The following is an 11,151-nucleotide window of genomic DNA, read 5'->3' on the forward strand; positions in this document are numbered from 1 at the left end:
AAATACAAGGATTCCTCGTTGACGTGTTTGTTATCCTTGATGGTCCAAACTCTCAAAACGATAACCTTAACGGCGCACGGAGATGTTTCAAGAACATCAATTTCATTTAGCATTGTAAAACTTTGAGACTCCATCGAAAGCTGCAAATAAGAAAATAATTACATTTTATAAGATTTATAACTAACTTTGAATGTTATTATATATGAAATTATGGAAATAGAATGAAGAACTTATCACTATTAATTGCTAGAAAGAATTCAAATGCAGATGATGGAGAAAATGTGAATAATACATATTGGAATGTGTAGATTATATAGTAAATACGTATGTCTTTATTTTTGTAAAACGTAGTAAATTTAGTAATTTTTTAATTTCATAATAATTAGAATTTAAAATAATTAGTATCATAATTACATGAATAAGTTATAAAAATATAAAAGTCGATATTTATAGAAAAAAATTTCAAAATTTAAATTTGAAAGTTGAAATGTATTGATCTAGCAATCATCTATATTCAATATTCATTAATCTATAGTTTATTATTGAGATTTCCTATAAATAACATGCCAAATTTGATGAAGAAAATGACATATGACATATTCTGTTGAAAAATTAAATTAAAACGACATGATATATTATTGGGATTCAATAATACTATTCAATTAAATTAACATTGAAAAAATGACATATGGCATATTTTGTTAAAAAATAAAACTGAAATCGATTTCAAAACACAGTTTTGATGAATACTATGAACCAATCGAATATATAGACTCATTTAGAATTGAAATGCATGAATTAAACACACTAAATTGTACATAGAATTCATCAAAATACTACTGATTGTTATCTTTAGATTATTAACAAATAAAAGTATAAAAACAAATGTAAAATTAACATACCTGCCAAAGACATATTTGATGAAGAAGATGGCCTGATTGAAGACGGATTTTCAGAATTCGATATAATCGGAGATGAATACATGTCAACGCTGATTTAGTCTAACATCGATTGGAGATGAATTCGGTCTAATCGGAGATAAAGATGAAGAATACATGAACGCCTGTGACATCGATTGGATTTGAGGCTCACTTGAGGAATTGATAAACGAGTCAATTATGTTTGTGAAAAAGGACAAATTGAAGATGGATTTTTATAATTCATTGCAATCAAAGATGAAATATGCCCAATAATTGATTGGGAATACACGGCTGGTGATGGGAAATTAGGGTCATTGAAGGATTTGAGAACGGGTAGGTATGTTGGTGAAAAATATTCGGGTTATACGAAAAAAAGATGCGCGTGTTAGATGATATAATAGGAGGTATTTTGATTTAAAATAATTTGTTAAATATGTGGAAATTCAACTAATTGATGAGATAGGTAAACCAATTGATCGGATAGATTAATATGAAATTAATTTAATCTGTTTACGACCACATGTAATATCAAATTAATTTCAGTTTTTAATATCTAGATGTGGTTACATGAAGAATTTTGTTTTGTGTGTTAGAATAATCAAATAATTTATATCAAACTAATTTCAAATGTTTAAAGGCTACATTTGATTTATTTATGAAAAGTGGATTCTTGCACATCGTGTATCACCCGAGAGTGATGAATTATAATTGGACTAAAGCATCATTTGGATTAGAGAGAAGACCTTGTTTATCAGTGTGTGCAATTTTGTTAAAAATAGGAATTTAAATTAAAATCTAATTAATTTTTAATCAAAACTACATAGTTTTAGGGGTTCGCATATAAACTTAGATCATTAACAGCCTTATATTCACTTTCCACATTTAATAAAATATGTAACTAAAATATTTTTGACAAAATGTATAATAGTCACTTAGTTAAAATCAACAAAATTATTTATAACTAAATTCATTATCTCCAACTTAAAATTCTCAAATTCAAAAGGCAAAAACCAAAATATCAAAACCGAACGGCTTCAAAAATCCAAAACCAAAATTTTAGTTTTTGGTTTGGTTTTAGTCCAAAACCGTACATAATCGCATAGTTAGTGGATGAGATAATGTTTAATATTCTAGAACATTCGAAGCCACCCAAAACCAAACACACAAACACCAAATGCCTCCTCGTCCTTGTCCTTACACTTCGCTGGAACTTCCACCGCCGCCGCTACTATTATTACAACCCTCTTCATCTTTCACTACCATCAAATTTAATATTAATATCAATCCATTCATTATCATGTGAGTAACAACAACAACAATATTATTATTATTCTGGTGGATACAAACAAACCACCATGTCTACTACTACTACTAGCACATCACCTATCTGCAGTCAACCTCTTTCTTTTCGCATATCACTTCCTGCTACAGCAAGACCCAAGTATATACCCTATAATAATAATAATAATAATAATAATAATAATAATAATAATAATTCACTCCACCGGACATCTTATCTCTTAAGTTTTTATTCTTCAAGACCTCCAAGACATCATGTAAGTCTAATCTTAATTCTACTTATAATTGTTAGTAATAATTTCTTACCTACACATGATTGACTTCTACTTATAAATTTAGTTTTTCATACACTTGTTATCCTGCACTATATAGTGACACTACTTAGTTTTTATTTAAGGGTAATGCTATGACACCACCATCAAAAGTGGGCGTCTTCGAGAATCGTGAAAAATTTTTGGGCCAAACACGAAAAAAAAATAAAAAAAATTGGGCCTTAAATTAGTTGAATATATGAGTTTATACATTAAGAATACATATTTTTTCAAAATATATATATATATATAATGGGCCTATCGGGGTCGGTCGGCCACCCGGGACTGCCTTATAGCCAACCTTGATATACGGCCATGTATGACTTTTGCAAATCAGAGGCACGCAGCATTGTCACATTATATGACCTATTAGGCAAACCTTTACATAGTACCGCCAGTATGGCTTCAGAAAACACACTCACATCAGTCATTTTTAGTAAAGTTATATGTGCCTTTATACCAGTCCATATGGACATTTTTACCATATTATACGGGCCATATAGTGTAGCACGTATGATTTGGTGAAAATACACATGGCCCGTATTAGGTGGATGGATAGTATGCCCGTTGATACATGTTCAGCCAAACTCGTTATTACCACCGTTTCACAAATAATTTGAACCAAAGCTGGACACGAGAGCAAAATTATGCTCGATATGATCTTTTTGAACATATGCATTATTAGTTTATTACTCAAAAGCGTTTTTACTTAATTAAGAAAATGATGCTCATTTTTTTGTAGATAAAAAATAATGAATGAAATGGTATTCACTTTCTGGTAGTTGAGTCTTTGTTTATCCTTGTAACATGCCAATTGATGAGTAGCAAAGTTAAGCTTGATATTTCTTTGAACCGGTTAGGTTTAATGTTATTGTAGAACTGGCGATTCTCATGCTTCAAAGACGAAAACTTGGATTATGGTATTCCCGATACGGGAGAAGGAGATTCTGTGGAACAAGAACCTAGCCGATCAAATGTGAAGCATGATTGGCCTTCACAACTCAGGAAGGTAATTATTGCAGTTAGTTGGTACTTGCCGTTGTTCGATGATTATAAATGAAGCCAAGTATGTTGTTTTCAGGCTGTAGATGCTATATTTAGTACAGAACCATGGACCGTCCCGTGGACAGCTAAGACCGTTCTTCAGGTTCAACCGCTTGCTTTTATCGTTTATTACTTGAGTTCTCGTAAAATTTTCTCGTGTTGACATTTGACAACCGTCACGTCAACCAATTATGCATTGTTCACTTCAGTTCGGAGGTGTAAACAAGCCAAGCCTTAGCTCGACATGGCTGGAGCTCGGGTCGTTACTTGTTTTTTCAAGATTGGGCTCGGCTCGGCATATTTATTATTTATTAATTAATTTCTATATGTTTTCTAGTTGTTTTTATATATTTTGAGAAAAAACTTAAACGAGCGTAAGCTTGGCTTGAGCTCGTGTAGCACCTTAAACAAGCCAAAGCTTAGCGTTGGAGTGTGAAATAATACATAGAAGTCTAAGAGAGGTCAAAATTAAAAATACCCAAGGCTTGTTAAGGCTTGACGAGCATAAACGAGCTTCCCATTATGGGTGGCAAATGTGACTCATTGGGTTGAATGGGTTGTAATAAAATGTATACAATGGGTCAAACAAAAAAAAATGATTGAAATGTGGAACTAGAAAAATGAAGAAAACTTTTTAGTATTTTTACTTTTTTAGTTTTTGATTTATATTCCGAGTTATGATTTTTTAATTATTTTTTTTTTTAATTTTTTAATGAGGGGTTTCTGAAATCTCAACCCATTTTGACCCATTTCAAAAACCACTCATTAAAATTAAAAAAAACAATTAAAAAATCATAACTCGAAATATAAATTAAAAACTAAAAAATTAAAAGTAGTAAAAAGGTTCCTCCATTTTTCTCATTCCAAAAAATAATTGAGAAATGTCAACTCGTTTTGACCCGTTTCAGTCATTTTCTTTTTTAGTTTGACCCATTTTGACCAATTGTATACATTTTATTACAACCCATTCAACCCAATGGGTCACAATTGCCACCCCAACTTCCCATACAAGGCTCGAGCTCTGGCTAAATAACTAAACAATCTGTGTTTGAGGCTTAGGCTCGGCTCGAGCTTAAAAAAGCTCAGCTTGTTTCGAGCTTTTTATCTATCCGAGCTCAATTAGCTCACAAGCAGCTCAGCTCGTTTGCACCCCTACATCGACACTAACTTTAATAATGCACAGGTGATGCTTCTTTGGATAGCCTCGTTCTGGTTGGTAGGGTCATGGATAATACCATTTTTAGCACACGTAGCCGGTTTCAAAAAAGAAACATTAACATACAGAGGCCAAGCATTATACAGTCTTTTAACAGACGTGGCAGAAGGCGTTGCCGGGATCGCAATCCTCCACCGTTGCCTCGCACCGTTCCGTCCTCTTTCACCTGATTGGTTCAACTTTAGCTTCAAAGGAATATGGTTATTCGACGTAGGCCTAGGATGTCTAATGTTCCCGTTAGTCAACTGTCTTTCACAAGTCAACCTTAATCTACTGCCGATGCTTCCTCTCGCTCCAGTAACGGTATCAAATGTTGAGCAGTCAATCGTTGCACGGGATCCTGTGGCAATGGCGCTTTATGCAACTGTTGTCTCTGTTTGTGCGCCGGTTTGGGAGGAGATTGTGTTTAGAGGGTTTCTTCTCCCCTCGTTGACGAGGTACATGCCTTTGTGGTGCTCGATATTGGTTAGTTCTTTAGCGTTTGCGTTGGCTCATTTCAATATGCAGAGAATGTTACCGCTTGTGTTTCTTGGGATAGTAATGGGTACGGTTTATGCGCGGTCAAGAAACTTACTGCCGTCAATGCTTTTACATAGCCTTTGGAATGCCTTTGTTTTCATAGATCTTATGAAGTAGTTTTTCTCATACGTCTCAATTTGTTATTTATTTTTATACTTTTTGTACAAAGATACTGTTTGGTATTAAAATTTATATATAAATTTTTTTATTATATTTCAGTGCATGGAATAAGATTATCAAACAATGGAGCCCCTGTCCCCATCCATATAATACCCAAATTATAGAAAAAATGTGACATTAATATGGTTAATTTTACTTGTACATTGGAGTCTCCGCAAACCCAAAGTTATATGAAAAACTTAAATAAACTTTGTGTTTTTGGGGTTCACTGTTCATCTTCTATCCTATATTTTTAGTGGATGCGGGTGGAAAAAAGGTATTGTTTAATTGATTATGAAAATGAGGAATTGGATGTATGCGTTTGTAAAAAGTGAACAATTTTCGGGATGATTGTGTATTTTAGTTAAATTATATGGATGGGATTGGGATTCCATTGTAAATGCTCTAATCTAAACCAAACTATGGATATTTTTTTTCTTCAAAATTTGCAAATTGCTCGTGGCCATTACGTCTGGGGATGCAAATAAGCCGGCATAGCATAATTGTTCACCCTTTTAAGTCAAGCATACTCACAATCATCGCTCGTTTCTCACATGGAAAGGACATCCTCTATTCGGGTATGCCCACCCCGCCCGACTCTCTTACAATTAATGAACTGACCATTTTTGAAACACCATTCTCATCCATCTCTTCGACATGACAATTTACAAGTCTCGACTCATTAAGCTCATTCTACCTAGCAGGTATAACTCATGTTCCCTATTCAACTCCTTTGTCAACACTTTATAAATCAAATCAAAATGACCAAGTCTTGACCCATGAGCCTACCTGACCTGACAAACATAACAAAGGTTCTCTTGGTTCTACTCGTGATATATTTAAATTACTTCGAAAAAGTTTAGTCTTAATGAGCAGATTAACTACAAATGTTTGTAATAGGTGAATTCAAAATACCAAATTTCAACAAGTTCCATGAACTACCAGTGTTTGTAATAAGTGAATTCAAAATACCAAATTTCAACAAGTTCCAGAAGAAACAGAGTATGATAAATAAAAATAACAATTCCCAAAAACAGCTAAGCAGCAACAGTAAAGAAGTAACTACAAAACTTAATTCACCACTTGCATAAGCAGCAACACGACTCATATATCGGCTTTCACTCTGATTCCTTTTTCTTGTTTTTTTTGAGATTTTTCTTCCTTGTCTCCAGCGTTTCCACATATGCCCTTTTCCTTTTGTTTGATATCTGAAAAAGCAAACCAATTTCAGCAAACCAATGTTATTATGTAAATGTGAAATGCCTGATAACTATAAACAAAAAGAACCACTTTCGGCCTTTCTTAGTATGAAGAAGATGTAACATATCAACTACTAACTGAAGCCACCGACACGTATAATATATTAAACTTACCAACATGGCTTGCAAAAGTCCTCTCTTTTTACGGGACATTGAAACCATGGCCATATTCTCATCATCCTCAACAAACTGTCGTGTAGACGGGCCCGCTTCATCATCAAAATTGGTTTTAATCTCATCGATATTAGAAGTTTGAGTGTGCTGCAATCCTATCATTTCCTTCTTTAGTTCTTCATGATACTTCTTTTCTTCAAGTGCCATCTAAAGCCACCGACACGTTTAATAACATTTTCAATAAAAAAAATATTAAAAAAAAAAGTAGCGACCTTTTGTTTTCTTTCAGCAGCTTCTTTAGCTTTTGTCCTGTTAATGACCCCTTCAGCAAGTAGATTCTGGGCACTCTCAAGACCATCTTCTTCGCCACCAGGCATTGGAAGGATTTCTTTTCTTGCAGCAGATTGAAGCCTTTTTACGGTTTCTGCATATTCAGGTACATACCCTTCTGCTTCATTGTCAACAAATGGTGACAAATGTGGCGGTAGAATCCTATTGAACACAAAATGTTTTAACATCCAAGATATCAATAACTATTAAATAATAAAAATAAGGGGTCATTTTGAAACCTACTTCCCAACCATGTACTCTTCAGTCGGTAGTATGATCCGTGCGTTTATGCAATCAAATACCCATTGTGGCTGAATATAGTCTCTTGAAATAAACCGGTGGCTTTGAGTCGGCCTGTCCACAATCTACAGAAAAACACTAAACATAAGATAGTGAAATATTGATTTTAAATAAAATTTCATTACAATCATCAATCAAGCATACTTGATAGTTAATGTCCTGATTAGATTCTTCAAATGGAGCTCCATCACCATCCCACGAAACCACTCCACCAAATGCAGTAATCACAAACAGTAATGATTCTCGTGGAACCTGAAAAAAACAAACTCACATTTTAAAAATTGTTGCACGTTAAAAATAATAAACATTAATCTTACCTCACGACCCAAGAAAAATGTTTTATTTTGAAAGAGTGCTTTGCAGGCTTTTGTGTCTTCATCTTCTTCAATATCATCAGCAACATCTTCAACAAGGTGCATTAATGCACCAGGTTCATTAGCAGGAAGTTGGTCCTGAAGTTGTGCTAACCTAAGCTCAGACTCTTCATCATTTGCTCCAACTGCTCGGTCTTTAGCATCAGCGAATCTTGTCAAAGCATATAAATCTACACATAAAGTTTAAAGATTTCAAAAGAGTTCTCAAACAACAATTTAATCATGTTATAGCAAGTTCAAGTTCTTACCTGCTGCTAAAGCTTTCAATCGAGGATCAAGAATAGGTGGATACTTCAACTTAATTGAATGATAGAGTCTAAGATTAACAAAACCAAGGAGAGTCTGCATATCAAATAAATGTATACATAAGTAACAGTTAGATATATAACCAGAGTATGAAACTTTGATTGATGACCACAAACCTCATAAAACTCCAAGAAGGTAAGCATAATCTTATAATCCACATCTTGAGGCATGACTTGCTGGAGTGCATGAGGAGTCAACCATGTCACTTTTTGACCTTCAACTTCCGCCTAAACACATATCAATTGATGAACACAAGTTAGTTAAAATTACAAAAACATAAAACAAAAAAAAAAACTAATATGTCAGAGTCATTGTACCTGAAAATAGATTCCTTTCACTGATATAAAAGCCTTTCGCAGTTTATGTGTGCGAGAGATGTATGCTTGCCACTCGAGACTTAGCCTAATGAAACATATATACCATTATAATTTTTTTCTTAAAAGAAAATCATGATTATAGTATCAATGTCACAACACATACCCTCTACAGTTATGGATTCTTTCTGCTTGAATATTTTCCCTTTCTATAGCAGGTAAGGCAGCAAAAAGGTGCACCATTGTAAGACAGTCATCCAAATCTCTTAACGCATCAATGAACTTCGGATATCTAAAGCCAAACGCAGAATGCATATCAGAAAGTGACAAAACTAAAAGGAGCGAGTAAAAAGGTTAAAACTTGAATATGATAAACACCAACCTCTCTCGAATAAGCATATCAAGAGTGTAAGTAGGCTTTCTTGTCAACAGCCGTTCAGCAAGATCCTTGTTCTTCTTAGACACTGCTTTCTTGACCTTTTTCTCATATGCTCGCATCTCACGAAATTTATCAAGAAGTGGCTCGTGTTTAAGAAACAAAATATCCTTCATGTGATAATAAGTATGGTGGTTTCCCTTCACCTTTTTCTTTGGATCCCGCGGGAACACGCCTTTGAAGATACATAATCTCCTATTGAATCAAACGTCCCAAAACATTAAAACTATTAGTAAGTCATGTATATTTTATCCAAGTCCATTCATTAATAACTAAACACCTTCACAGAAAAAAGTGGATGTGTGTACTAAATGTAGCCAAACAAATTCATCCAAAATAAATAGTAGGATAAAACGCATAACACAAACTAGGGCAGCAACAAACCAAACGTTCGGCGAACTGCTTGGCTGGAAGTTCTTTTATGTTGATCGGTTAATAAATGTAACAATCACGAAAAAAGAAATTTTGCCCAACTAACTAAATGAATGAACACGAACATAGGATGTGTTCGTGAACTTTCAATAAGGTGTTTGTTTGTTTATGTTTGTCCATTATAGGCTTTTTTGATATATTTTTAACCACTTTTCTTATATTAAAAGCAAAATCGTGAACTAAAAAACAAAAATATATAAGCATTATTAATTTATTCGTAAAGTAACATATGAACATCATCATCATCATCATCATCATCATTGTACTCAGTATATCCCACCAATAGCAAAGCTATGGTAGGGTCTGAGGAGGGTAAGATGTAGGCAGCCTTACCTCTACCCCATAGGGATAGAGAGGCTGCTTCCGGTGAGACCCCCGGCTCGATAGTAGTTTTGCATCAAGCCTTAGACATAAGGCACATAGCACTCAATCATCGGGACACCGGCTGATCGGTGCATGTACCCTTATCTTTCAGCTATCAACGCCACTACATGATGCCTGATTAACCGTCCGTCACTTTTAACGTTATTTTCACGAGATTAGTAAAATAACGTCAAAATTAGTGCAATTTCACTTTTGCCCACCCGAGGGTTCACACATATATACATCATATGTGCGCACCGCAAGCAGGGCTATTGACATGAATGTTAAAAAAAACATATGCTCTCAATTATCCGAATGTTAAAAAAAAACACCAAAACTTGGTACTCGGTAGCCGAAACCTAACCATTGACACTAACACTAACAACTCTCAATTATCCGAATCAGATAAACACTGTTTATGCTCGTTTGAGACCGTGAGTTCATTTCCTTTAAAAAAGAAACACAAACACAAAACTACATTCAATTAGGTGTTCGCGAACCATTAACCTGTCCGATAAAAGCCTAAAATACGAACATGAACACAAGGCCGTATTCAATTCGATTACAGCCCTAAGCCCCTAAGACAAAGCCAAAAACCAATTGGACTTCTATCACCACTCATTGAAAACAACTTCATACATATCACCATTTACCTAGATAACTATCCATTTTAATCAATATTCGAATCAGAATCAAAATCATTACCTGAAAACAGAGAGACTGACTTGAAGGTACTTAACAGCTTGAGACCTAGTGATGTATCTAGCGGCGTTACCTTCTTTCTTCTTCCCCTGTGAAGCAAATTACAAGTCAAATCATCAACATAACAACAACAGATTAATCAACGAATCAGCTGCTAATTGTTTGATATGAACTTACGGCAGGTCGGTAGTGCTTCGACATGGCTGTTGAGCAACGGTTGTATATGATATGATATGATATAAACCCTAAAAGTTTAAGAGTTCTACTTGTAGTTTATAAATTCGCTATATATGGCTGGGCCTGCTGTTCTCTAAAGTTAGTTCACTTTGGCTTTTATATTTTTATGTTATAAACGGGCTACCGTTAGGGCCTTAGGGTAGTGGTGCACAAATCGGGTTTTCAATACCCGGTTTCGGAACCTGGTTTAGGTATAACCGGATACTAGAAAATCGGGTATTAGAAATAACCGGGTCGGGTTTGGGTCTGGGTATTGGCTTGAAAAACTATACCATATGCATCGGGTTCGGGTCGCGTATAGAAACGAGTATTCTAAAACCGGGTATTTGAATACCCTATTTTCAGGTATTGAAAAAACCGTATTTTCAAGTATTTTCGGGTATAAATTGATTTTTTAAAAGGTTGCACTTTTAGGGGTATTTTTCGGGTATTTTTAAAGCATTTTTCGGTTATACATCAGGTATTTGAACCGGTTCGGGCTTTCGGGTATTACCGGGTACAAATCGGGTTCGGTTC

General features: G+C 34.5%; 2 protein-coding genes across 2 annotated transcripts; one reads left to right on the forward strand and one right to left on the reverse strand.

Moving 5' to 3' along the window:
* The first annotated feature begins 2,092 nt into the window (after positions 1 to 2,092).
* Positions 2,093 to 5,520, forward strand: LOC143572247 (uncharacterized). Its single transcript, XM_077057460.1, has 4 exons — positions 2,093 to 2,476; positions 3,408 to 3,539; positions 3,612 to 3,677; positions 4,758 to 5,520. Exons 1-4 carry the CDS (start codon positions 2,276 to 2,278, stop codon positions 5,424 to 5,426), a joined length of 1,068 nt encoding a protein of 355 aa, XP_076913575.1. The 5' UTR covers positions 2,093 to 2,275; the 3' UTR covers positions 5,427 to 5,520.
* Positions 5,521 to 6,397: 877 nt separating this feature from the next.
* LOC143572257 (pescadillo homolog) lies at positions 6,398 to 10,646 on the reverse strand. The gene is made up of 13 exons (XM_077057466.1): positions 10,576 to 10,646; positions 10,402 to 10,487; positions 8,848 to 9,096; positions 8,632 to 8,757; positions 8,469 to 8,553; positions 8,268 to 8,378; positions 8,094 to 8,187; positions 7,789 to 8,015; positions 7,616 to 7,723; positions 7,415 to 7,536; positions 7,114 to 7,333; positions 6,842 to 7,048; positions 6,398 to 6,676 (listed from the first exon to the last, which is right to left on the reverse strand). The coding sequence occupies exons 1-13, from the start codon at positions 10,597 to 10,599 to the stop codon at positions 6,587 to 6,589; spliced, it is 1,749 nt and encodes a 582-aa protein (XP_076913581.1). The 5' UTR covers positions 10,600 to 10,646; the 3' UTR covers positions 6,398 to 6,586.
* Positions 10,647 to 11,151: the final 505 nt, after the last annotated feature.

The sequence above is a fragment of the Bidens hawaiensis genome, unplaced genomic scaffold (genome assembly GCF_021521415.1).
Source record: "Bidens hawaiensis isolate Kalapana, Puna unplaced genomic scaffold, B.hawaiensis_p1.1 tig00025785_1, whole genome shotgun sequence".
NCBI lineage: Eukaryota > Viridiplantae > Streptophyta > Magnoliopsida > Asterales > Asteraceae > Bidens > Bidens hawaiensis.

Bases quoted from the DNA above. Each gene is read 5' to 3' on its own strand.
- LOC143572247 (XM_077057460.1), top strand. From the start codon at position 2,276: ATGTCTACTACTACTACTAGCACATCACCTATCTGCAGTCAACCTCTT. The intron at 3,540-3,611 runs GTAATTATTGCA...TGTTGTTTTCAG, and splicing joins GGCCTTCACAACTCAGGAAG to GCTGTAGATGCTATATTTAG. The intron at 3,678-4,757 runs GTTCAACCGCTT...AATAATGCACAG, and splicing joins CAGCTAAGACCGTTCTTCAG to GTGATGCTTCTTTGGATAGC.
- LOC143572257 (XM_077057466.1), bottom strand. From the start codon at position 10,599: ATGTCGAAGCACTACCGACCTGCC. The intron at 10,488-10,575 runs GTAAGTTCATAT...TTTGCTTCACAG, and splicing joins CGAAGCACTACCGACCTGCC to GGGAAGAAGAAAGAAGGTAA. The intron at 8,379-8,468 runs GTACAATGACTC...ATATGTGTTTAG, and splicing joins TGAAAGGAATCTATTTTCAG to GCGGAAGTTGAAGGTCAAAA.